This window comes from Lycorma delicatula, chromosome 6 (assembly GCF_047948215.1).
Source record: "Lycorma delicatula isolate Av1 chromosome 6, ASM4794821v1, whole genome shotgun sequence".
Classification (NCBI taxonomy): Eukaryota; Metazoa; Arthropoda; class Insecta; order Hemiptera; family Fulgoridae; genus Lycorma; species Lycorma delicatula.
Genome location: NC_134460.1, coordinates 143,218,532 through 143,245,249, shown reverse-complemented (window position 1 = coordinate 143,245,249; position 26,718 = coordinate 143,218,532). Strand labels below are relative to the sequence as shown.

General features: G+C 30.2%; 1 protein-coding gene across 4 annotated transcripts in view; it reads left to right on the top strand.

Annotated features, from left to right (window-relative positions):
• Positions 1 to 26,455, top strand: part of LOC142326311 (uncharacterized) — a 36,827-nt gene extending 10,372 nt beyond the window's left edge. For 2 of the 4 annotated variants that reach the window (XM_075368708.1, XM_075368706.1), the window contains exon 2: positions 25,881 to 26,455. In XM_075368708.1, the coding sequence (XP_075224823.1) occupies positions 25,881 to 26,078 (198 nt within the window). In that variant the 3' untranslated portion in view covers positions 26,079 to 26,455. Of the gene's footprint in view, positions 1 to 21,490; positions 21,686 to 22,528; positions 22,683 to 25,880 lie in introns of those variants that run through there. The other 2 variants (XM_075368705.1, XM_075368707.1) reach the window with 2 other exon arrangements.
• The last annotated feature ends 263 nt before the right edge of the window (positions 26,456 to 26,718 follow it).

The following is a 26,718-nucleotide window of genomic DNA, read 5'->3' as shown; positions in this document are numbered from 1 at the left end:
CCACCAAAGAACACCGGTATCCACGATCTAGTATTCAAGTCCGTGTAATAATAGCTGGCTTTACTAGGACTTGAACGCTGGAACTCTCGACTTCCAAATCAGCTGATTTGGGAAGACGCGTTCACCACTAGACCAACCCGGTGGGTTAAGATGGCGGCTCTATCCCCAACCATCTCCAAGCTAGGCACAAACGTAACTTACTTTCTGGACTGCCCCCGTACATAACCTTCCAACTATAGTGGCGCCGTTATAATACATAAGTACCCTACAAATATACTAAGCGATTGTTAATTTACAAAAAAAATCTACCGAAAAATGGTAGTGTTTGTTTTCAAAATTAAAAACAGTTTCTTAAGAAGATAATTCAATATTTTTATTTGCTTCAACTATTACTTCTTTAATCCCTAAACTACAATCTGAGGAAGTAAGGAAAAAATAATCATTTCACGTAGTTCCCCGGTTCAAAATCTCAAAAAGCGTTACCTACAAACCATTTTGAGATTTCTTTCTAGTTTTAAATTTTGTTTTATTAATTTTATTTATAAAATCTACCTTGAAAAAGTAAATACCGGAAAACTGTTTTTCTCCTGAAGAGGCCACGGACCATATAAATGATTAGAATTTAGCCTATATTGCAGTGTATTTACAATAAATTCCTTCGGCTTTTTGGTTTCCGTAATACCGGCGTGACTCCTTGTTACGCAAATGAAGAGAAACAAAAGAAATCAAGGTACTAGGGGATAATTTTCTTAAAATAAAAGGCAAAGAGATCAGGAAAAAAGGTTATAAACAACGTAAACAAATACTTAAAATTTACATTAAACCAGCTAGAGTACCCGTCCTTCATGGACAAATACTGAATATTTCCAACAATTATGGAATGTTACCTAGATTCATTTACAGTTTTACCCTCTTAATGATGATATATAACAAATCTCGAACATATTTTCATAGAATTTTGTAGGTAGCATTTGTGCCAAAATTTAAACTTTTATTAAATTTTTTAGGTTTTTTTATGGAATTTGATTCCATCCTTATTCTCCATTCATTGTAGTAATAATTATGAAAAATGTAATTCCTAGTTTTTTCTTCTTTCTCTGATATTCCTATTTTGAGAGCCAAATTTTACCTTTTCTATTATAATTTTAGGTAAACTTTTAGGGAAAGTATGAAATTCACGTTTTATTCTTCAGTTGCATTAATTTAGTCTCGATTCATAAGATAAACCTGAGATGCTTTTTCATAGAACATTTTATTCTACGTAATTCTTGGTTGAATTTCAAGATTTCTTAAAAGAGGTCTAGATGAAATGCAAAGACTATATATAACTTTAACTTCCCTATGGGGGGGATGTTTTAAAAGAAATTCCTGAAGTTGTAATACGTACTACTATGGCTATTATGGGATTAAACATTTCAGAACTAAAATAAATGTCTGAAACTTATTTCTTTAAAAAATGTTATTTTGAAAAATCAGTCTGCCCTCTCTTTTTACACTATTTATGACCTTTTTAATAACAGATTTTTTTTACGCTATTTAGTAAAGAAAAAATTCCTTCTTAAAGACAACCTACTAATGAAGGGAAATACATGTCAAATTTTCCTTTATCAGTCATTGTTCTTATTTACTTACCTGTTCGACAAACAGATAACCTAGCTCCATTAAATTTAAAAGCCTACTATATACGAGAGCTGAAGTCTCAAGCCTTATGTAAAATAATAATTAATATAGATGTAAATCTCCTTTCACGGACTATTTTAATGCCAAATCAAAGAAATTTATACTCCTTACCATTTATTTCAGTAATACAATTTTTTTTTAATCTGATTTATGAAAACCACCGATTATCAAATGCAGACCTTCATAAAATGTTTATATAATTTATTTATCATATGTAGAATTGAAACTTAATATTTAAATTAATTATTAATGCTAACTACTTATAATTCTCTATATTTAATTTTCTGAATTTTTCGCTGAATTATTTACATCATATAATTTTTTTTCTTATGAGGACTTTCCCAAATTCTTTTAAAAAAACTCTAAAAGCATCTTCTAAACCACTAACAGTAGTAAAGAACCAAAATCTATTAACTTTTTTCTATCAGCCGACTGGAAATAACACCATCAAACTATGCCGTATAACCTTAATACGTTGACGTTATCTATAACCATAACTCAATAATCTACTAAGTTTTTATAAATTTTTTTTCTTAATCATCATCACCAATACTTAATTATCACAGAACCAGCCCTCATTAACCTAAAAACGAATTTAAAAACATGTAATAATTACATTATCTAAGAAAGCTAATTGTAGCATATAATGGAGTAGTGCTGGTTCTGTTTACATTGTTCTAGAAAGAGGTAGTTTTATAAGGATTATTACAACTTTTACTGCATGAAACCGATACAGTTATTTCTAAACAACTACACACCACAGATTCATGAAGTCATACGAATAAATAAAAACTTAATTCGTTACGTAAAACGTATATCTCCACCTTACATGATATAATAATCGTTACAAAAATAACAGTAAATATCGAGTAATAAACAAAATTAATAAGGAATGACTGATTATCGTTACTGAAAGTGAAACAAATTTTCTTTAATAGTTTGTCACGAGGACTAGTGACGTCAGATTCATTTGAACAAATTATTTCTCCAACTTTGTCTTTGTTATCGTGGTAGATGTCGAATACTGTAGTATTCCATTTATTCAGATAAATACATATTAATTAAGTTTTAATGCACCAGATTAAACTTGATGAATGGTGTTACTATATATGTAACTAAGTGACACCAACATTTATTCCACAATCATATATTACGTAGTAATGCTCAATAATAGACTTAGAATTATTATAACAGCAATTAGTGGTTATCAACTAGTGACATCCTTTTCACATACACGCGTGCGCGTTTGCGTTATACAAATTCACTGTCGATTATTAACAATATTTTACATATTCTTCTTGTGATATAATTACACGACATGAAATCGATTTACAAGTTTTGGTTGCTTATGTAACCAAAATTTGACTGCACGCGTTTGTTTTATCTGATTCTTCCAGTAGAACTATGAAAATTATCTATAATACTATCTATGACAGGTATGTGGAAACCTTCAATACTGAGACTGATTGAAAAGTAACAGAAGAAGTGATTCCTGTGGGTTGTCTTTTTCCGCTTTGCTGCCGAGTATAGTTATAAATTACTTCCGACGGCAAAGTGAAAGAGGCAGATCCAGAGGAAATCGATGAACAATTCTAGTTATCGTCTAACCGATGCCGGTTTCATGAATTAAGTTTTTTTTTCATGCACAAAATGTGGCGTATGTATCAAGACTGATGACCGGATACAACGTAATCTAAATTAAGTCATACGCCGTTCAATGTACAACAGTATAAAGTTACAGAGCTATAATTTTGTGCACTTCATCGATACGTTAATCAATCTCGATTAACGAAAGGTTAGTATGTTAAATTAATTGTTAGTTAGATGAATTAATTCATAAAGATCAAACACGTTGGCCACCATTCAGTAAGAATATGAATGATATTTCTTCGTAGTGATACAGATTGCGTTTCTTCATGGGGTCTATAATTAATTTTATCAATATACTGATAAAAAATGTAAAAATATAAATGTATTATTTACCTTTACAATTAGATTAATAATACTGAACTTCAAATTATTAAGTACTAAATTTTACTATTTTTTTATTATTATTATTTTTATTTCTGAGAAGTAAGTAGATGGTCAACAATAACACTGATCATTAACAATTTTGATACCATTCCATACAATTCCTCAGAAGAAGAAGCAGCTAATAAGCTCTGTAAGGTTCTTTTGAAAAAAAGCTGTTTTGAAAGTTCATTGTTTTGTAAGCGAGTTCTGTAATAATTTGAAGAAAATAATTTTAATAACTACTATCAGGCACATAATGTTTCATTATTTCTCCAATCATCTTGGATGTTTACAGAAACTCTTTTAAAATCTACAAATAAATAAAATAACGTGGATTTCCTATTACATATATAATTATTTTCTAAATTCCTTACAACACATCAAGTGTTACATTTTCACGCATACAACTTCTAATTCGAAGCTGCAGAACAGTTTGAAAAAAAGCTGCAGAAGAAAGCTTAGAATAGTTAAAAAATGTCTACAAAGAAAAAACTTCCAAGTTTTTTCATGTATTCAGTGAAATAATACAAGTAAAAACATATTATAAACAAAATTTAATTAAAATTAACTCATTTTTTTTTAATATAAATCATTCTTAATTATTTTTGTAATTTGTAAATTATTTTTATATTTATGTATATGTAAAAAAAACCCTGTATCCAATATATTCATGTAACAGTAATGGATTGTTACCAATTTCATTTTGTTATAATTTAATATTGTGAATTGTATTCTATAATTATTTTAGTTTATACAGAACCTATCATTATTCTAATTTTTCTAATGTATTACCTTTTATATATTATAGTGCTCTAATCAATGAAAATTCTAACCATTTTCACACAGATACCAGAATAATTCTTTTTGTTACATGCAGAGTATCATTTTTACTGAATACACCTAGCCTGTACTACATACCGATCTGAATAAATAACTTAGATTTATTTATTTAAATACTAGTTAATTTTCAACTGTCTAGGCTACTAACTCATGTACTTACAGCTATTATGGTTAAGGCATATAACATATTTACCATACATACATGTTAACATAGACATTCCACTTAATTTTCATTGAAATTAAAGTATACGTCAGCCAAAATGTTAGTATTTCAATGTTTCATGTTAGAAACATCTCTTTCTATTTATTTTCCAGCAATCAGCAATAATAGATAATGAAAACCAGTAATAATGAAATAATGAAACCAGCAGAACCAATAAACCGGTATGAAACCAGTAAACAATGAAATCAGTAATAATAAATAATAGATGCTGAAGAAATAATAATGATAACCTCTTAATAGCTTAATCGTAACACAGTAAAATAATTTGATTTCACTAAACTACTACAAATGAATTTTACCATATACTAATAATTCCAAGTACACATATTTGTATTTTACATTTTTCCCAGTTTTAAAAATGTTTTTAGCAATACATTTTTTAAATCTTGAGACATAAAAAAATTCAGAAAAATGGTAATTGCTTTCTTTGGTTTACATATTAATGTCATTTCAAATTCATTTCAGATCAAATTAGTGTCATTTCTTCATTGGTGATGCTGATTTACAGCAACAATTTTCTATTCAAGAACCCCAGTTGCAAATTTTGCTTTTAAGGTAATAATCCTAATATTAATTAAAATTGAAGATGAAAAAATAATACTGTAATAAAACTCAATTTAATCAATATGTATTTTTCAAGAATTAACTAAAAACCTTAAAGTAATAATAAATATGTCTAATTTATAATATAAATAAAAGAATTTAAGTTACAGTAATAGTAATAAATCAGTATATTAAATAAAATAGTACTAAATCAAATTAATGTATGTTAGATACTATAACATAATATGACTGCAAGGTATACGAGATCTGTAAATAAAGTAATGAACTAGTTTTTTTTACAGCCAAAGTGGCAACACTGTAAAGTTACTAGTAAACATATGGTTATATGAACAGCTGATTTATATTAAGTATTAATATTTTTAATCTATTGTTACCATGTGAGATGTAAACAAACTTTCCGTGAAATGAGTTTTTGTTGTGTGCTACAAAAATGAGTGATACTGATTATGAGCAACATTGTGCAATCAAGTTTTGTGTTAAACTTGATGAGAATGCTACTGAAACTTTTTCAAAATTGAAAAGGGCATATGGAGATAACGCTCTGCCATGAGACCAAGATTTTAGGCGGTTTAAAGCATTTTCAGGTGGCCGGGAATCAGTTGCGAACGATCCATGCTGTGGAAAACCATTAACGTCAAAAAGTGACGACAATGTTGAGCAAATCAGAGACTTGATGCAGTACGACTGGCAATTAACTGTCACAATGATTGCAGAACAATTGAATTTGAACCATACCGCAAGCCATCTAATTTTGACAAATGAATTCGACATGAAAAAAGTTTCTGCAAAATTGGTCCCAATAAACCTCACTGTTGAACAGAAAAACAACAGGGTGGAAGTGGTGCCATGATCTTCTAGGGTGAATTGAAACCGATCCTGATTTTCTAAAAAATGTTATTACTAGTGATGAATCTTGGATATTTGAGTACGACCCAGAAACAAAATGCCAGAGCAAGGAGTGGCACACTTCAAACTCACCACGTCCCAAAAAGGCAAAAATGAGCAAATCGAAACCATGCTAATTTATTTCTTCGATAGTAATGGAATTGTCCATAAGGAATTTTTGTCTAGAGGACAGACTGTAAATCAATATGTTTTCTGAGGAATTCTTGAAAGACTGCAGAAAAGATTTGTTTTCATGAAACCAGCCATCAAAGACAACTGGATGCTGCATCATGACAATGCACCTTGTCACACTGCACTCTCAATTAATTAGTTTTTGGCAAATAAAAACAGTCCTGTAGTTCCTCAACCATCTTATTAACCCAACTTCAGTTCCTGCAACTTTTTCCTGTTCCTTACTTTAAAAAAAACACATCAAAGGACACCATTTTGGAATGGTAGAAAATATAAAAAGAAATGTAATCGACCATCTGAAGGATATTCCGGTTTCTGAGTTCCAACACTGCTATGAAGAGTGGGAAAACCGTTTGAAGCGTTGCGTAACTTCCCAAGGAAACTATTTCGAAGTTGATAGGGTCCATGTATAATTGGATTGTAAATAAAACGTTTTTCTGAACCAGTTTCATTACTTTATTTACAGACCTCGTAGATAATGTGCTTATGTGTATAAAAGTCACTTCTTAGAACCAGTATAGCAATATTAAGAATTATAAGCATTCAATGTGTTCTTTCTAGATAAAGTGGTTTTTCATACGGTTCTTTACTGTGCTGAATTTACTACTGCACATCAACATGCTATTTATAAAGCAAAAAACGAAAATATGATGACAATTAATTCTTGGTTTACACACCACATCGTATAATTAAAATGGAGTTATAGCATAGGTTATATGCAGTGATTTATTGAAATCTATTACTACTTTTCTTTCTATAGGCAGCTGTGATTTATATATACAAGCGATTCATTAATCGGTTATCTCAAAACTGAAACTGGTTGTGTGTAAGAACAGTAAAAGAGTAACTTTTATTTTTATTTCTACAATTAAGTTATGTCTCTAATGTTTTATTATATATATTTACTTTTATAGCAACAGGCTAGCATCATGTAGGGTCCAATGACAACAACAACTACCAATGGATGATAACGAATTTTGCAGCATATGAAAAAGTAATATCTAACCTGGACTCAAACTTGGAACCTCCAAATGAAAGGAAGAGATATTACCATTCTGCCACGAAAATTATTTTTAAATATATATATATTACTAGTAATAGCTACTGAAAGATAAAATAAAATTAAAGATTATTATAAAATTAATAAAATTGTTAAGATTAATAAGATTAAAATAAAATTAATAGCTACTGGTAGTAGTGCTATTGAATAGATGAATATCATTAACATGCTTCATAAATAAAAAACAAACTATGTAAAAATAATTTTCTTGTAATTTTATTGCTTATAATCAGATTCATTTGAATGTTATTAAATATCACAACATGAATTATATAACATTCATTTGAATGTTATTAAAACATGAAGTAAAAAGATGTATGACAAGTACACGTTTAATAAAATCATGAAATATACATGTATATAAATATTAATATTCCAAATTTATCTCTACTTAGCAACTGCAGGAATCCCAATTACAGACACTTTTAATTGATATTTGTTTTAGTGTATAATAATGTCAAGCCCTAAAGGAAGCCAAGGATGAAAGTGTCAAAAGTGTCAAATGTCAAGCCTAGGACCAACTGGATGAAAGTCTGTGATGAAACCTTTCCACTACATAGATTACTTTTATATATCTGTATATGCACTTATATATGAGTATATACATAAAATTATTAAAATACTGTTATTTTATATGCTACTAATTCTTAAGCAACAATATCAATAATGCATGATTTTTTTTAATTGGAAAAATATTAAGAATTTAAAAGTTTTTTTTTTTTTATATTTTCATTCATAACTTTCAGTATGTGTATGTGCGCATAAGTACATTAATTATTATTGTTTCTTTGCATTAATCTGTAAAGACCTAGAAGGCAATAAAATCAAGTTATTCATCAATTAACAGTTATTCCCTGTTAATACATTGAACATGACTTCTTGTAAAAATCAGAAGTACAAAAGTGCTAAAAGAAATATTAAGTCAAGTAAAGACACTAGTATTATTAAACAAGCAACTATAAAATTTTACTTGGTTTATTAGTAGATTATTACCCAAATTTAAATAAGTTGAAGTGTTTATTTTTAGGTGCTTCCAATTAAAACACATCTCATGATCAGCAATATAAATATTTTAAACGAGAGTTTCAGTAGATTCTTATGTTGAAGTAAAAATTATAAATATAAAATAATTTTAAATATAAATTTATGCTACTCTTGGCTTAGTTCATTACAGAAATAGATTAGATTTTTTGAAAAATCAGCAATCTTAGCTTTATACAATAGGCAATCCAGCAGGTAGTTTGAATTTTTGTGTAATTCCTAGATATAAAATAAGAATCCTTCTACAGATTTACATGTAAAGAGTGTTCTCATTTTGCTGAGTCCCAATAAAAAAACAGCAACCCAGCCAACTACTAGAATTTGACACCATGACATTACAGATGTAACCAGGCTAGTAACTGACCCAGTTCCCATAACTCTCATCTAAGGAAGAAGAAATTAAAGGTAAAGAAAGAGGAAGAGGACAATCAACCCAATAAGGGACTGCTTTGATCAGATTATTATCTTAAAACCTACATTTTACAGTGGATCCTATCTTGAAAAAGTAAAGTAAATATAAAAAATTTAGCAATTAGAAAGAAAGTACATACTTAAGAAAGAAAATACATAGGAAAGCTGGAAAAGAAAATACTTCAGAATGTTCAAAAATAAACACAGAAAAATTAAATAATCTGAATACAGATTGAAAAAGTTTAAATGAATTATAGAAGAGCAAAATTTATGCTGAAATCAAAAAAATATTCTTTATTAGTAAATCATACCCTGTGACATTCTGAGTTAAACATTTTAGTGCATAAAAGATGTGTAAAAGAGAAGGTAAAAATTAAAATACGGTATACAAGTAATTGTAAAAATGTGATAAAAAATATACTAAATATTTTGAGATTAAAAGATTAACACTTATCAGAAAGGAATGGAGTTTTAAATCAAACAGTCAAATGGCTAATTTTAAGTTAATACATCCAAAGAGACAGACTAAATATTATTCTACACAGAAATATTTCCACTTTTCTTACATCACATTTTAATGTAGGCTTAACTAATAGCAGGCCACATAAATCATACTAAAAATAAAAAGTTAAAGTTAAATTTTATTGATACCATAAACAAGACAGCATTATATTTTATCACATTACAGTATTAAGTATATTTTTATTGTCAGTAGCGGTGTAAACAAACAAATCCTTTCTATGCTTTATATTTGCAATGTAATAAAGTATCATAAATAATACATAATATGTTATATGATTAAAATGGCTGTTCTTTCATAACCTAAACTTTTAAGTTAATTTATAATAGTTGATATACATGAATGTTATGTTTATAGATAACAGTACAAAAGATTACCAACCCTAGTTTTATAAAATGAATATGAATTCATGTACTTATTTAACATTAATGAACGTAAAGTTATGCAATTTCCTAACAAACAAAAAACGAATAAAATTACATTTTATAATTTTAGTATTAAATACACTGCCTTTTTCTAGTGCAGTAAGAAAAATTGTTGTTAATTTTTATGGTGTTACAATTTTTTTTCAGTGATAAAGTTGAGTATTATATTTTGGGAGGGAGGGGTCAGTCTTTCTTTAATGAGAGTATCTATCAAGACAAAAAAAAAACTGTTTAGAATTGACATTCACACTACAGAGGCCGGCCATATTAATACAAACTAATAATTTCAATAAAAAATATTAGACCTAAGCAAAATTACCTAATAAATTAACATAATTAATTCAAATAATCTAGACAGAAATAGAAAAAACAATTGATAAAGTTGGAAATTAGGAATCACCATGGGAAATATCTGTTTTGGAAATAACAAGCAAATAGATATTAAAACTAATAGAAAAAAGTATTAAGAAATTATAATAGCAATATGTTGTTTTTCAGAAAATAGTATTTATATGGAGGAACACTAATAGTATAGCTCTTCTATTATCCTAATATAAACAAAGAAATAATATTATTCTCATACCTTTAAATTACATACTTATTTGTAATTTACCTCTTGCAATTTTATATTAAAAATGTCACATCTTATTTTTATTTAAATCCAGAACTTTACCGATGAAAATTGGTGTATTTTAGATAAAACTCATCAAGTAAAAGCCAACAACCAGTGTGTTTTACTTTCAATAAATATCTAACCTAATTTGCATTAATTGTTTGTGATATGTAATTGTTCCATGATATCTGAACGGAAGCAGAGAAATAAATATATTAAATTTCTCCTGTTTTATAATGTTTGAACGGTGCTCTACCTATACTAATCATATTTTTAACACACATTTATTGAAAATTTGATACTTGTAATCAGCTGAATGTGACATAACCATTTTCTAATAATGAAACATACTTACCTATAAAAAAAAATAAACTGAAAATATCACCAAGCAAATTAGATTACAAAATCTATTTTGCACTACTAGAAAACACTTGTATATCTGTCATAGATAAGTATTTAGTAATAGAATAGGCAGTCCTGGTAAAATTGTGGAGTTCAGTGAACCTTGTATATGAAATAAAAAACAATTGAATTTTTTAAAAGTATATAAAGAAGAAAGAAACCTCGATTTAAAATTCCCCTACCACAAATGTCCACACAGATAAGTATTATAATTTATACAGACTCTCTTTTCTCTTTTTCTGTTTAGCCTTCAGAACCACTGTAAGATATTACTTCAGAGGATGATATGTATGAATGTAAATGAAGTGTAGTCTTGGGTTTCTGAGATGTGAAACCCAACCACCGAAGAACACCTTATTCATAATCTAGTTCAAATGATTTCAAAGTCAAAGTTCTCAGGTTCAAATACTAATTTATACAGACTGCTAATGGATACTCAAGATTGACCAATTAAACACTACTGGCTGTTTTTCCTAAATGGATGATAATATATATAAGTTATCCAGCTAATTAGTATGGCGACACCAACCTAAATTAACACTCCTAATTCTTCTTATAGGTTAATGAATGAAACAATCATATTTTGGCATCTACAACAGTTAAGTAAATAAATTATTACATAAAATGTATTAACAAAAAAGTTTGCCCTTGGCAAATTGTAAAAAACAAACCACAAAATTGTCCATAATTGAAATGCCTCAGGGAGCAACATCCTTTCTTTTTCCTGTTTAGCCTCTGGTAATTACCTTTCAGATAATACTTCAAAGGATAATGAGGATGATATGTATGAGTGTAAATGAAGTGTAGTCTTGTACAGTCTCAGTTTGATCATTCCTGAGATGTGTGGTTAATTGAAACCCAACCACCAAAGAACACTGGTATCCACAATCTAGAATTCAAATCCTTGTAAAAATAACTGACATTTAATATTAGGCATTTTAATAACTGACATTTTATATTAGGACTTGAACACTGCAACTTTCGGCTTTCAAATCAACTGATTTGGGAAGATGCGTTCACCACTAAACCAACCTGGTGGGTTAGGGAGCAGCATCCTGGAAATTGAATTATGAACTACTTCAATTGTTGTGCCAATTTTCTGATAGATTTTTTGAACTTCGAGCCAGGTGATCAGAAATATTATCCAACTTTTCTTCTGTCAGGATAGATGGTCTTCCAGACTTGTGTATATCTTTGAAGATCCCATTTCTCAGAGCTTATTGAACAAGTTTCAGATAGAACTGGGTGTAGAACATCAATGTCTGAAAACCTTTGCAACATATCTTTTTCAGATTTTGTGTACTCACTACCACAACAGAGCACATTTCAACCAAAAAATATGAGTTTCAAGTATTAAAACCATTGTCATACACTGAAAACAAAATAATCAATAATTTTTATTTCCAAATAAAAAGTGTTGCCAACAGTGAAACATGGAAATCAGTTATGAACAAAGACAGCTTTAATCAATAATAACAATAATAATGATACAGAACTTTGGTATTGGTAGTAAGACTATACTTTCATATTGATACCAGATGAGAGATGTATTTGTTGTATTTCCAAGAACAAGAAACATTCTATATAAAAAAAGAGTTAGATACAAAAATTACCAAGTAATTGTTACAAAATTTAAATACCAACTGCTCTTTTTTTATTATCTGACAAACAAATGGCTGAAATTTAATGGAAAAGTACCAATGCCTTTATATTCCTTGGTTTACATTTAATGCTATATAGAATAAATATATAATTATTTTCACAACCAGTAACACCAAACACCATTTGTTCCTTTGCAATTATTTGATATTTACTTTCTAATCGCAACTGTTGATAATTGGCTGCTAATCCAAGCCCTCCAACTGATTTTAACCAATAATATTTATAGTTTTGTATTTAAATTAGTAACTAAAGTTATAAAAATTTACAAAAAAACAATGTTCTTCAATTATACCATTATGGAAAGAAGAACTTGGGCCAGAATGTTGGGAAAACCCCATTATTTAAGATATACATACAGTGAAAGAATATCTAAACCAAATGTCATCACTGAGTAATTATTTTCAGCCATATCTGGTTGCCAGAAAACAATAACATCAAACACTTAAGTTTTTGTTTAATCTGATGATTTTATTCATCATTTTATTTTTCATTTTTATAATTTGATGTCACTACAAATTGAAAACGTGAAAGATTAAAACATTAATTTTAACCTATTAATAGTGAAGACTTCCTTGTTGCTAGGAAGTCTGCATTAATTGTCCTGATGACTGTCACAATAACCTTTCATGGACCCAACTTCAAAGAGCCTGAAGACTTTATCTGCCGCTTCAAGGACTAGCAAACAAATAAACATTTTCTTAAACCAGTACTCATCCTTTATTACTCACCACCTCCAAGAAGCAGCCTATTAGATTGCCCTCTACAAAGACCACAACTAAAATGTGATCTACCTGCCAAAGGTACTCTTCATCTTGCAAAGCATATCCAATCCACAATCAACTTCAACCAACTTCAATAAACATTTAAAGATGGGGAGAACTGTTACGGGTGCAGATATCATTAAATTATCGCGCTACCAGCAGTTTTCAATTCAATTTGGGAACTCAATATTTTAACCATTCTTTGCTATGAATCCAGACATAACTACCAGTCAGAACGATTATTACTTTTACTAATACTGTGCCCTGACTCAGGACATCCAGATCATCACCCATAATTGCAATTTTATATCTATAAAAGTGTGGGCCAGACATTAGCCATTAGACATTTTGACTTTCTTGTGAGAATATTATTTTAGTCAATAAACAGAATAAGGGTATTTATTTTAATATTTTATTTTTGTATTATTTATTAGTATGGCAATTGGAATAGATCGTTATTAAAAAAAAAAAACTATTATTACTACATAAAACACAGCATTACTTTCAAAAATATTGTAATATTCAAATTCATAATTTGTATTACATAGAATAAGCTAAAAAGACGCTACGAACGAAATTCTTTTCCAAAAGTCTTTGTCAATAAAACTGAAAAACTAAAAAACTATAGAGTTAATTCATTTCTATTGTCAGCCTTTTATAATCCTTTTTTTATTTTTTATCTTCCTACAAGAAACGATTGTATAAATAATAAATATTACCATTTTGTAATAATATACGAAAATAACAATTCAAACAAGAAAATCATATTGCTAATTTAAGAAAAAATCTTATTTGTCTTTAAATTTTTTGTAAAAGTTTCCAGACAGGATCCTCTTCACGATCAGGCAATCTGCGCTCGCGCATCTGCGTGTCACTGGCTGATCGATGACTTCGTAACCATTTCTTTACGTAACTTTTCGGTTACCAAACATCGATCGGTAATTTTCTTCATTACACTGTTCGTCACAATTATTTACCATTATCGGATCTACTCTAACATTTTAATACTAAGAAATTTTGTATTCTTTGTTGCTTCAGTTTTTCACTAATTTTAGTAAGTTCATTAAAATTGAAAATAATATTTACAAATAATTTTTACACATTTTCTTATTAATTTTTTTAATGTCAATTATTAAACACGTCACGGATAAAAAATATTTCGAAATGCGATTAAAATTAATATTAAATAATCAATTAAGTATAAGTATGTATGTACACAGAAAGACACTGCTCGAGACTGAAACTTCATGAAAAATAAAAACAGTGTAAAAATGTTCTTCAATGTTGATACCTGCCCTTTGAAATTTTTCCGACTTTATGACTAGTCGATTTGCCAAATAAATTTTTCGAAAATATTATTTTCTTATGATAAGAATATACAACCCCAGGATTAGTATCATAAATTAAGAAAAAGAAAAGGTATACGCAACAAATAATAAAAGCAGTGCAAAAATATTTTTCTCTTGTTAAATTTTTCAAATTTGCCTAATGAAATTTTGCTGATTTTTATGATTTCCCATGTAATCTTCTCGAAAATATTATTGCAGTTCCTTACCTCAAAAGAAAATAGAACCGAAGGGTCAGTATCATAAACTAAGGATAAGGGAATACCCTACAAAACACGGTATAAAAGCCCTATAGAAATGGAGGAAATTGTATCTATTTTTTTCAATTAACATGTGCTCAGAATGTAAGCAATTATTCTCCAGCTTCAAGAAAAACAAGATAATCTTTCCAAGATTTAGAAAAGTAATGGAACACACTTCGGCTGGGAAAAAAAGTGCCGCTGGAACGCCGTTCCGGCTCCACTACATATCTGTTCAAGCAAACGTTCTCCTTCCATCTACCATTCTAGCAAATTTTTTTTTTTGGGAGGGCGAAAAACGTTTTCGCGTTATCATCGCCCGGAACAAACATAATACAATATTGCAAAAAAGACATATTAAAATAATTATGAACTAGTTGAATACAGATGCACATCCGTAAGAAACTGTATTCGGTAACATCATCATATTGTTTCTTGAATATTTCGAAGTTAGCTTCTAATTTTAACTTACGTCGCAATGCCGCATAACACACACAGTCCACAAGAATATAGTGTATCGTTAGTTGGCAGTAACAACGAACACAAATGGTTGCATCGATCTGAGTCATTAAGCAAATGTTTCTTGTTCAATTTTACCAAAAATTATTTCTTTAATGATTTTTGTAAAATTGCTGGAGTCTGATGGTTGGGTTATTCCTAAAAATCTTAAATTAGCTGATCCATATCTTTTAAACCAGATCACATAGACATTCTTTTAGTGCAAAATTATACATTCACATTTTAAAATTAATAAACTGACAAAGCTGGAGATTACTTTTGGGACAGAATTAGGTTGGATATATATTTTTTTTTATCGGTGTTGCGGAGAAATACCATTTACGTACCCCTCATAGTGAGGCAATGTCGGACTCGTTCAGCTAAATGTTGATATTAAGAGCCAATGTGTGCCCGCACCCTACCGACTAAAACTCCTACTTCACCGTTCCTCACCACCCAGGGCCGGATTTGCAATTAAGTATAGCACAACCCCGGGGTTGCCATAGCAGGAGGCCCAGGAGTCCCACAGCTTCACCAACGCCACCCACCCGCGCAAGCACGGGCAGACGACGGCTCCACTGAAGGCTGTTTCCCACCCCCCACTCAGACTATTGATTACGCTTCTGAATACTGCATTACGATCCAGAACTGCAATTGTACTCACCTTGAAATTGATACTCGCATATTTGTATATCACTGGACACCTCAGTTGGGATACTGGTACTATCGTCGCTTGCTCGGGGGTTACCGTTGTCCACCCCTCCCGCCAATCTGTGTAAACACAAGACGAACGGCAGCTCCACAGAAGAAGCTCTGCAGAGAATTTATCACTGTCTGTTAGCATTACTCCAACAACATTGCCTACGTCTGTCTGACCAGTAATCACCATGCATCTTCTTTCTCTTTCTCTTCAAATCCATTGGAAAGAGACATGTTCAGCCGTGTCCCTCTGAGCACAATATTGGCACTCTGATTATCTACCTTGTGTCTTCTGAACAGGTAGGCTCAGAATGAGCCATAGCTGGTCTGGAATTGGGTGAGCCAATAATTCAGCTCACCAAATCCCCTCCCGATCCATGGCCCAATCTCACCTATTAAATGCCAGGTCCATTTATCTTTTCATGAGGTAACCCACCTTGTCTGCCACTCTTCTATTAACTCACGTTGCATGTCTTCCATCCCTTCATCAATTTTTACCCGAGCTCGAGCCATCTGCTCTATTGGTAACACCCAGTAATTACAAACAAGGCTTCAGCTGACACCAATGAATAGGCACATGCTATTTTTCATTGTATTCCCTCTAAGTACCTCTTATTCCTGTAATTTCTCAGAGCCCTGTGCCACACTGTCATACTGTATAACAATAGGTTGGATATTAATGGGAAAAATCAAAACAACAGATAAAACTTAGTTTCCTGCTGAATCATATTTTATTTGAACAGAAGTTGATTTTCAGCAAAGATTAACCAAATTTTAGGAATTAGTAGAAATTTCTACAGTTCCAGCAACAAAGAAAGGAGATTGTGAAAAACATTTTGAGATGAGACCAGACCATAGTCGATCTTCCATTTAAATTTGAATATTTAACGTTAGAAGATTTATTTGATCAAGCTGCTACAAGATTTAGATAACTTGAAAGATGATTTCAAAGAACTCAACGATTTCATCAGGTATATTCAGAATTCTTTAAAGAATACAAGACACTAGAAACTACACAAAACTAGTAAACATGCAATTACATGATACAAGGTAACAGTATTTTCTTTCTCATCATGTTCTAATAAGAGAAAGTACTACTACTAGTAGTACCCAAACTAGAATAGTTTTTGACAGATCAGCAAAAGCTACTTTGGGTACTTCTTCACTGAATCATAACCTAATGGTCAGTGTCACAATTCAGCAAAACCTTTACTGGATAATAGTTAGAGTCAGGACACACCCAATAGTTTTTACAGCAGAAATAGTAAAGATTTATTTTCAAATACCAGCAATTTTTATGAAGAAAAAACCCTTCAGATTTGAGCTTACAACCATAATACAGTATATGAAACTGTATCAGCACCATTTATAGCAATTAGATCTCTACAAAAATTAGTTGAAGATGACTATACAAGGTTTCCATCGGCAGCTTAAATTTTGAAGCAAGATTTTTATGTCGATGATTTATTGTCAGACACCACTGACGTGGATACAGCAATCAAGATCCAAGCTCATTTAATATCATTACTGAAATTTTCTGGATTTGAACTGAGAAAGTGGTCATCAAACTGCTCAGATCTTCTTTAATCTCTTACACCTAATCTTATTGAAAACCGATCATTCTATCAATTAGATGAGAAAAATAATAAGACATTAGGTTTAGTGGTGGTTCATCCACATCTGATACATTTCACATAGTTCAAAATGATCTAACTAGATCTAATACTGTTACAAAAAAGAGAAGTGGTTTCAACTTTTGATTCATTAGGGTTATCTCACACAAAATATTTTGCAACAATTGTGACCGAGTGATATGAAATGGGATGATATGCTACTTATATCATTGTTAACTATATGGGATAATTTGGTACATCTTAATCCAGAGTTGTACAAGTCAAAAGTGTTAATTTACTACTGAAATATGTGAAACGGTGTTACTCACTGAACTTATACAGAAGACAACCCTTAACATAAATGTTAAATAATGTTTACAGTATTCATTTATGGATCATTCCACTACTTCTCTTGCCTTGTTATTAACTGTACCAACAAAATAGAAGGTTTTTGTTAAAAACCAAGTATCACAGATTCAAGAAATGTTTAAAAATGCAGTATAAGGTCATATTCCTAGTGAAGACACTCTGCTGATCTCATATCTCATGGTACACCTATAAGGTATTTGATTCACAGGATATGGAGGTATGGACCAACGTGACTTTCAGAAAATTCAAAATCATGGCCACAGATTCAGAAGTTTGAAGTCCAAAATGTTCCAGGAAAACATCCTTCAGTAATTTGCTTAGTTAGCTCAGTTAATCTACCAGATGAAGTTTTTACTTTCTCAAAATTAGTAAGAGTTTTTGCTTATTGTCTTAAAATTTATTTATCATTGTTAACAAACTGAGAAAAGAGTAGGAGAATGAACTATAATAGAGATTAATGAAGCATTTACTTAATCTATGGTTAATTATGGTTCAACAGTCATCCTACAGTTTGGTAATTAAAGCATTTCAAGAAAATAGACCTGTTTTTAAGAGAACTTCTATCAGTCTAAATTCATTTATTGATACTCATAAAATGTCCAAAAGCAAATGTTACTTATTGGAGGATGGAACATATGTGACCATATAGTTAATATGATATATATGGTCAAATATGACCAGAAACATCAGTTGATTCTAGCACTAAACCATCACTTTACAATAAGATAGATATGATCTGAACATTTGAGATTATTGCATAGTGATCAAAATTAGTTTTAGCTTCTCTTAGGCAAAGGTTTTGGATTCTGAAAGCCAAACAGTTAATAAACTCACTCCTCAATGCACAGTTTTATTCAGTTTCATTGACTCAGCAACTTATCGGACTCATTTCGAAACATTGTACACAAATTATTCTCTTATTTCTTAATTCTGGTGTTTATTATACTGGGCCATCTAACACCAAAAGCAATTTTATTTAAAGTACATCACCTATGAAATATTATAACATTATTTATCTGTCTTTCAATTCATGCTATATATTTAGAAATAGTCAGCAATCTAACTTTGCTGGTGTTTATTGCTGTACTTCAAGGATTTATAGCCAGAAAGGCAACCTATAAAAATTGTACAGTAACAATAGCACTAATTTTGTAGTACCACAAAGCGAGCTTCAACAGTTATTTGTCACAAAGTTTTGGTGTAAACATGCAAAAGTTAGCATAATGTCCAATTTTGAATGGCATTTCATTCCTCCACATTCACTTCATTTCAGAGGGTTGTGGCAAGCAGGTGCCCAAGTATATAAAACATTTAAAGGGAGTTGTTGGTAACGTGAGCCTAATATTTGCGGAGGTTAATACATTGCTACCCAAACAGAAACAATTCTAAATTCTAGCCCTGTTAGCACTCTATCTGAAGATCTAAACAACCTTCATATTTAACTCTCAGCCATTTCCTTACTGGTAGTCCTGCAGTAAATTTGCCTAACCCTAATCTGTTAGATCTGCCCATCAACCAGCTTACCAGCAAACATAAGAGAACATTTGCAACTAATTTGCAAACAGCTGTGGACAAGGAGGTCTATTGATTATCTTAATAGTTTACAGTAGAGGAATAAATGAGAGGTACAACAGCCTAATCTTCAACCAGGCATTGTAATGCTTGTGAAGAAGACGACAATTTATCTCCTCTAACAGTTAGGAATAATTGTAGAAGTAGCGATGGACTTACTAGAATAGTTTCAATTAAGCTACGACATAGTGTAACAAAAAGGTAGTTTCAAAGGTAATTCTATTACCTATGTAAGCTAAATTTTATTGATCAGAGATCAAAGATGGAGGAAGATGTTCTGAGAATTCCCAACTCTTTTGGCAATGTAGTCAATATATGTTCAAGGAGTTACACACAGTCCAGTGAGTGAGCGCGAGGAGTTCCGTCGTTACTCAAAATGCCTCTGTTGTCACCAGATAAACTTACTTTACTTTTGTAATAATTAATTTTAATTTACTTTTAAATAATTATAATAATTAAATAATTTTATTATTACTTTTATAATAATATTTTTGTATTTAATAGTTTATTAGTTAATTTCAAGTGATGTAGTTATTTCTACTTAATTGTTAATTTATATAAAACTGAATTAACATCTAGTGTAGCTTCCTTTTTTGGAGCCATAGGCAGCTGCGTTCCTTGTTTGTTCAATGAGTGTACAAGATTCTGTACATCCTGACCCTGTAGAAGACACCCACCATGTTGTGAAAGTTTCAGTCGCCATGCCACTTCCTCTGTACCTAGCCCTTATGGGCTTTACCAGAGGTTATTTTCAAAATTTCGACAAAAGGCATCTCTCGGCCTTGTTCTTGCCTCATTCAGAAAGCCATTGATATGAATACCACATACGATATTCCCATTGTTGTACTATTAGCAAAATAACTCTTTAAAAAAAAAAAACACATTTATGTCAAGTCTTTAACAAGACTAAGTGACATGAGGAACTTAAAACACAACTACCTACCCGATTGAGTTGAGTTCAACGCGCAACCATAACACAAAACAAAAAATAAAAATGAACTTAAAAATAAAACTAAATAAAATAATATAATAACATCAAACCTTATAACACAAGAACAAAACAAAAACACAATGAGGAATCCTAAATTTCCTCGGCAATCTGTTCTCTTACCAGTTACCCGATGAAATTTTCAATGATTACTCATTCGTAATCGCAATCATCCCAGGAGATATACAGTACTCTCTTTTTCTGTTTAGCATCCGGAACCAGTATAAGGTATTACTTCAGAGGATGAATGAGTATGATATGTTCAAATGTAAATGAACTGTAGTCTTGCACAGTCGCAGATCGACCATTCGTGATCTGTGTGCTTAATTGAAACCCAATGACCAAAGAACACCGGCATCCACGATCTAGTATTCAGATCCGTATAAAAGAACTAGGATTTGAACCTTAGAACTTTCGACTTCGAAATCACCTGATTTCGAAGTCATTGTATTGATGACGAGTTAAACACTAGACCGGCCCGGTGGGCTGCAGGTATTCAGTAAACAATACATTTTTTAAAAACGTTCCCTGTCATTTTTGTACAACATAAACTTTCTTAATCACTAAAAAAAAAACAATCGCCGTTAACATCAACGTCAAGCTTGTTGTTCCTCCGCACCCCTGAGAAGGGGTGATATTTATTATAAAAGACCTGAAAGCATACTTTCAGGTACTGTTATAGACAGAGTCGTAAGTAACTTATCATTCAGTAAACAGGTATTTCTCATTTTTAAACTTTAAACCCAGCATTTCTGAAAATTATGCTCAGTACTTTAGTCATAAGGAATGGTTTGAAAAAACGTTGATCTGAAAAAAGACATCCTTTAAGCGAATCCATTCATTTACCACCAGGGTCGCTGTAGGAATTCATTCTATTCTTTATCAGTGTTGTATTTGTATTCGTTACTTTACGTAGATCCCATTAATCGTTCCAGTTAAGTGGAAAATAAAATTACTAAAAATGCTGGACAGAGATGTTGGCCCTCCAAAACTAAAGGAATTTTCTTGTCATATGAAAGTTGTCGATCGTACTACAGCTATTAAACCTGTATGCGTTCTAAATTTTGTTGTAAGCGTCTTTTTTTAAATTCAGTTTCACGATTTTAACTTACTGCTATAGTTTTAGTTTTATTAACGATATTTTAAATTTACGATTGCTATAATCTTATTAAAACTTATTGTACCTGCATTTTTTACAACACAGTTGGTAGGAAATTTAGCAGCATTATCTTGTGGTAGAGTAATTTATTTATAAAATACTTATTTGTTGTACATAGAATTATTCAGAGCAAGTTATTCTTCTCTACCTGTGTAGTAACTTTCTAATTTATTCATTGCTTGCAATAGGTGTCAGTTCAACTTATTCAGATTAGAAGTATTAGATTTAATCATTTTGTAATTTTTGTATGTTTCACAGTTAATCCAGTGCATAATTTAATAATGAAAAAACCCTTAGACTACAATAATAACATAACCTTAAAAACTGACGTACACTAGATTGGGATTATGTTTAGGGTTTTTTAATATCATTAATGTTACTTGAATAGATCTATTCTGGTTTTGCAGTTCTGTTTATTTGCTTATTAATTAAAATTTATACTACCTGATGTGATAATAGTATTAATTTTTGATCCAAAAGAATAACATAACCTCCTATAAAACTGCATTCAATCAGTGTTGCTGAACTGTTCCAGTAAGTAATAGAAATTTGCAATGTTGCTGTCGCACGTATACTCTTGTGTGAAATTAAAAGTTAAAAAAAGGTACAATTATGAAAGTCACAACACCTACATAAAGATCATGATCACATAACTTTATGATTAAAAGAGGAAAATGTAACATCATTCATAAATCCACATAATAAAGATATATAAAAATAAAATTGTAGTAGCTTATTTATATTTATTCATTCATTCATATAATAATAAGCTGACAGTGAATAGTAGTCACTATAATAAGTAATGGTTAATTTTGTTGGGTGTGAAAAATTCCATGCCTCAAGTTCTGGACTCAAATCCAGAACTTTAGGATGAAAGGCAGAGATGCATTACCACCCTACCATGAAGGTAAGTAGTATTTTATTATGTCTAAGGATTATACTTGATGAAAATATCAGTGCTGTTAATTTAACATTATAATATACATGTATTTGCAAAATTGATTAATTACCTTATTTGAAGTAACACCAATTGTTTCCTTCATGGATTGCTTGAATGGCCTTTCATACAAGTAATGAACCTTTCTCAAAAGTGTGAAAGTAGCTTATTATGGAAAAAGCTTTACAACAGCCAATAAATATATTATGTGCTACTTTCTCCATGTCGTGAAAATCAACTGCACAAGGACAAACAGTCTTTTTTACATCTGTATGATATATCCCAGAAGAATAGTATGCAGAAATAAGTCGGACCTATGTAATATTCTGATAGGTTATAACTGAAGGATTTGCTTGAAGGGTCAATCCATTTTAAGTAACCCAAGGGTGGGTGCTTGACCAATTCAAAAAAAAAATTGAAACTTACCCCGATGTCTCAGGTCCTTAAACTATTTTTTTTTTTTTTAATTTTTTATTTAAGCTACTTTTGGCGGCCATTTTTGTTACGGTGCGCACACCAATTTTTGTGATTGTAAGGAAAAAATCATAATTAAAATACTATTGGTCCTGGAAGGATGAAACAAAAAGCAATTTATTCATATTTTCTCAATGTAAAAGAGCGGTCCAGTAATTTATTTACCTATCTCTTCATTCTATGATAAATAATGTTAAACATGAAAAACTGTGAAATTTCACTTTGGTAATTTTTTTCTAGAGGCAGGGATGGTGTACACAGTTATAATTGATTTTTTATATATGCAGGTATATGTTAGTAGTTTTACCAGAAATATTATTAATGGTGATATATTAGCTTCAAATAACTCTAATGGGGCTGGTGATAAAAATCTCAAATTTACATAACTTACAGCGTTTTTGTAGATGTTTATGGCAAATAAAAAGGTTTCTTGTGTATTGTACTAATTAAAAAGTTTCAAAAATCATGAAACATCTGTTAAAACCGATACCATTTTGACTTGCTAAATAAGTACTCCAAGAGGGTTTCTAGTATTTTTGGCACTTTAATATTTTTATATTTACTACTATAGTTGAAGTAGACTTGTTTAAACCATTCAACTGCAATGTTCATGTTATAACAGGTGCTTGAAGTAATTTCCAGTCGTCAGGAAAATTCATGTTGCAACATGCTTATTTATGCGTGTTACATCATTTAGATCTGCAGTTACAGACTGGTCAGTCTGACATTAGTCAGTGACATGTTCATATCTTTACAGATTGTCTCAAATTTCATCCTGCGTGTTTTTATTAATTAATTTTAAAATCAAATTTTTACATTATTTTCAAATAATTTCACATTGGAAGAACAATGTTCCAGGAATTTATGTGAATGAAGAGTGTCATACAACAGTGTATGGTACATTGCCAAAAGAACACATTAAAATTTGTGTATTTAGTGATAAAAACCAACAACTTATTTTTTTTCATGTTTATGGAGATGTCACTAGTATTTGTAAATATCATGAAAAAACGTTTTGGCAAAATTCAGTCAGCTGTACAGACAGTTCTGTTGTGACCCTTTGAGAACTCATAAAAAAACAGTTAAGAAAAACTTAAGACAAATAAGATTAGAGTGAGCTCTTAAAGAACATATTTTTTCCAAATTTAAATTTAGTTCCTGGAAAGTCTCTTTGTGTTAACTGTTTCATAAGTATTTTTTCTCAGCAGAACAAAGAACTATATGATTGCGAAGACCAAGAGCAATACATTGCCCCACATCACAATATTGCAGGCAACCCTGCAAAGTCCGTTAAACAGTTGGATTCTAAATGTTGATAAATGTTTAGTATCATTCCATTAAGTATCATAAATAGTTTTCCTTAGTAAGATAAACATTTTCATCATTTCAAAAGTATCAACAAGACAAAGTTTGGGTGCCCATCTGCAAAGTCTTGAGAAAGTTGACATCATTTGAACTAACTTCAGTGATGGGTCATTCTCACACTATTTCAAGAGAATTATCTATCACAAGAGATATCACAGCTGTTGGTTAACCACACTAAATCATAAACTTTCATTACAATAAAAACAGGCTATTCTATTGAAGAATAATAATTAAAATTTTGCTACAGTCTATTTTCTTTCTTTTTTTTTTGATAGTGTTTACAAAAATAAACCAATATAAAAATAATGAATTCTTGAAAAAAGATGTACGCTAATCATTGAAATCTCAATTTGGGTAAGTTTTACCCAAATAGTTTTATTTTTGAATCAAAATTGTATTAGGTTACTGGTATTGGTTAAGTTATTATATTATATTATATTAGGACCTATAATTAATAATTTTAAAAATATTGAAAACGTCAACTTCAACAACATAGGGGATAAATATAAAAAATGTAAAGTGCAAAGAAAACAAGAAACTCCCTTGGAGCACTTATTTATAGAGTCAAAATGGTATCACTTTTAACAGGTTTTCATGATTTTTGAGAAGTTATAAATGTTTTATTTACAAAAAATGTGTTTTTTACAAGAAACTTTTTTATTTGTTATAAACATCTACAAAAACACTAAGTAGTGCAAATTTGAGGTTTTTATCACCAATCCTATCAGAGTTTTGAAGCCAAATTTTGAATTTAAAAAAAAAAAATTATTTTCAAAAATTCATAAAACTTAAGTGGTAAGTATATCACCATTAATAATATTTATGATAAAACTACTAACATACACCTGCAAAAAACAGTTATAACTGTGTATACCATCCCTGCCTCTAGAAAAAAATTACCAAAGTGAAATTTCACAGTTTTTCATGTTTAACATTATTTCTCATAGAAAGTAGAGATAGGTAAATAAATTACTGGGCCAATCTTTTACCTTGAGAAAATATGAATAAATTGCTTTTTGTTTCATCTTTCCAGGACCAATAGTTTTTTAATTATGATTTTTTGTGTAAACTCTTACAATCACAAAAATAGACATGCGCACCGTAACAAAAACAGCTGTTACAGGTAAACTGCTTAAATAAAAACTTAAAAAAAATAGTTTTAAGATCCTGAAACAAGTGGGTAAGTTTCAATTTTTTTTTGAATTGGTCAAGCTACCAAATTATGTTTTTTTTGGGACACTTCAATTGAATTGACCCTGAATATAGTAGGTATGGATTGTTTAATTCATTGAAAGTATTTAATTTAATATATCTGTATTTTGTTTACAGTTGAACAAAACACAAGTAGTAGATAGAATCACTGAACAGATAGTACAGGCTGAGAAAACCGAAGATACTTTAACTAATGATAACATTGAGACTGTAACATTAGAAATGGAATCTTCCACACTGGATACTCTTTTAGAAGGTTTGCATCGTATACAACAACAGTTATCTGCCTCTGCATCTTCTATATCATCTACTTGATACTAATTGCATCACTGGCTATTATTAATTACTAATATCAATTTTTAAATTTACTTTTGCCACTATTTAGTGGGCAGTAGAATTTAACATTAATTGCATTACTGAGTCTATCAAAGAAAATGTTGTGAACTGATTCTAACTTGTTCATATAAGTATCTGCAATTGTGCAAAAATTTATTTCTTGATTACATCTAAATGCACGAGTCAAAGAGTAATTCAAAGGTTGCTACTTGACCGAATAAACTGGGTTTAAGCATGAAATTTGGTATATGTGCTGTAATGTATGTTAAGTGATTTGTGTTTTATAATTTATTAAAATTTAGAAATTATAATTTTATTGATGTAAAAGATATTAGTAAATATACCTTTATCAAGTATGATTGCTTAATTCATTTACAAAAATTTTTGTGTAAGTTCCTGATGTACATATTGATAAGTACTCTTTATTCACTTATTATTACAAGATTATATATTTGTAATTAAATTACAGTTTTTAAAACCTAACTATCAATAAAGTAATTTCTTAAGTGAATTTTTTACATTACATTTCTATCTTTGTAAAATTATTTTATTTTTTATACCTCCTTCTCTTATTAAAGAAAGTAAAGTAATATACATATAACCTTACTTTTTCCTTCCT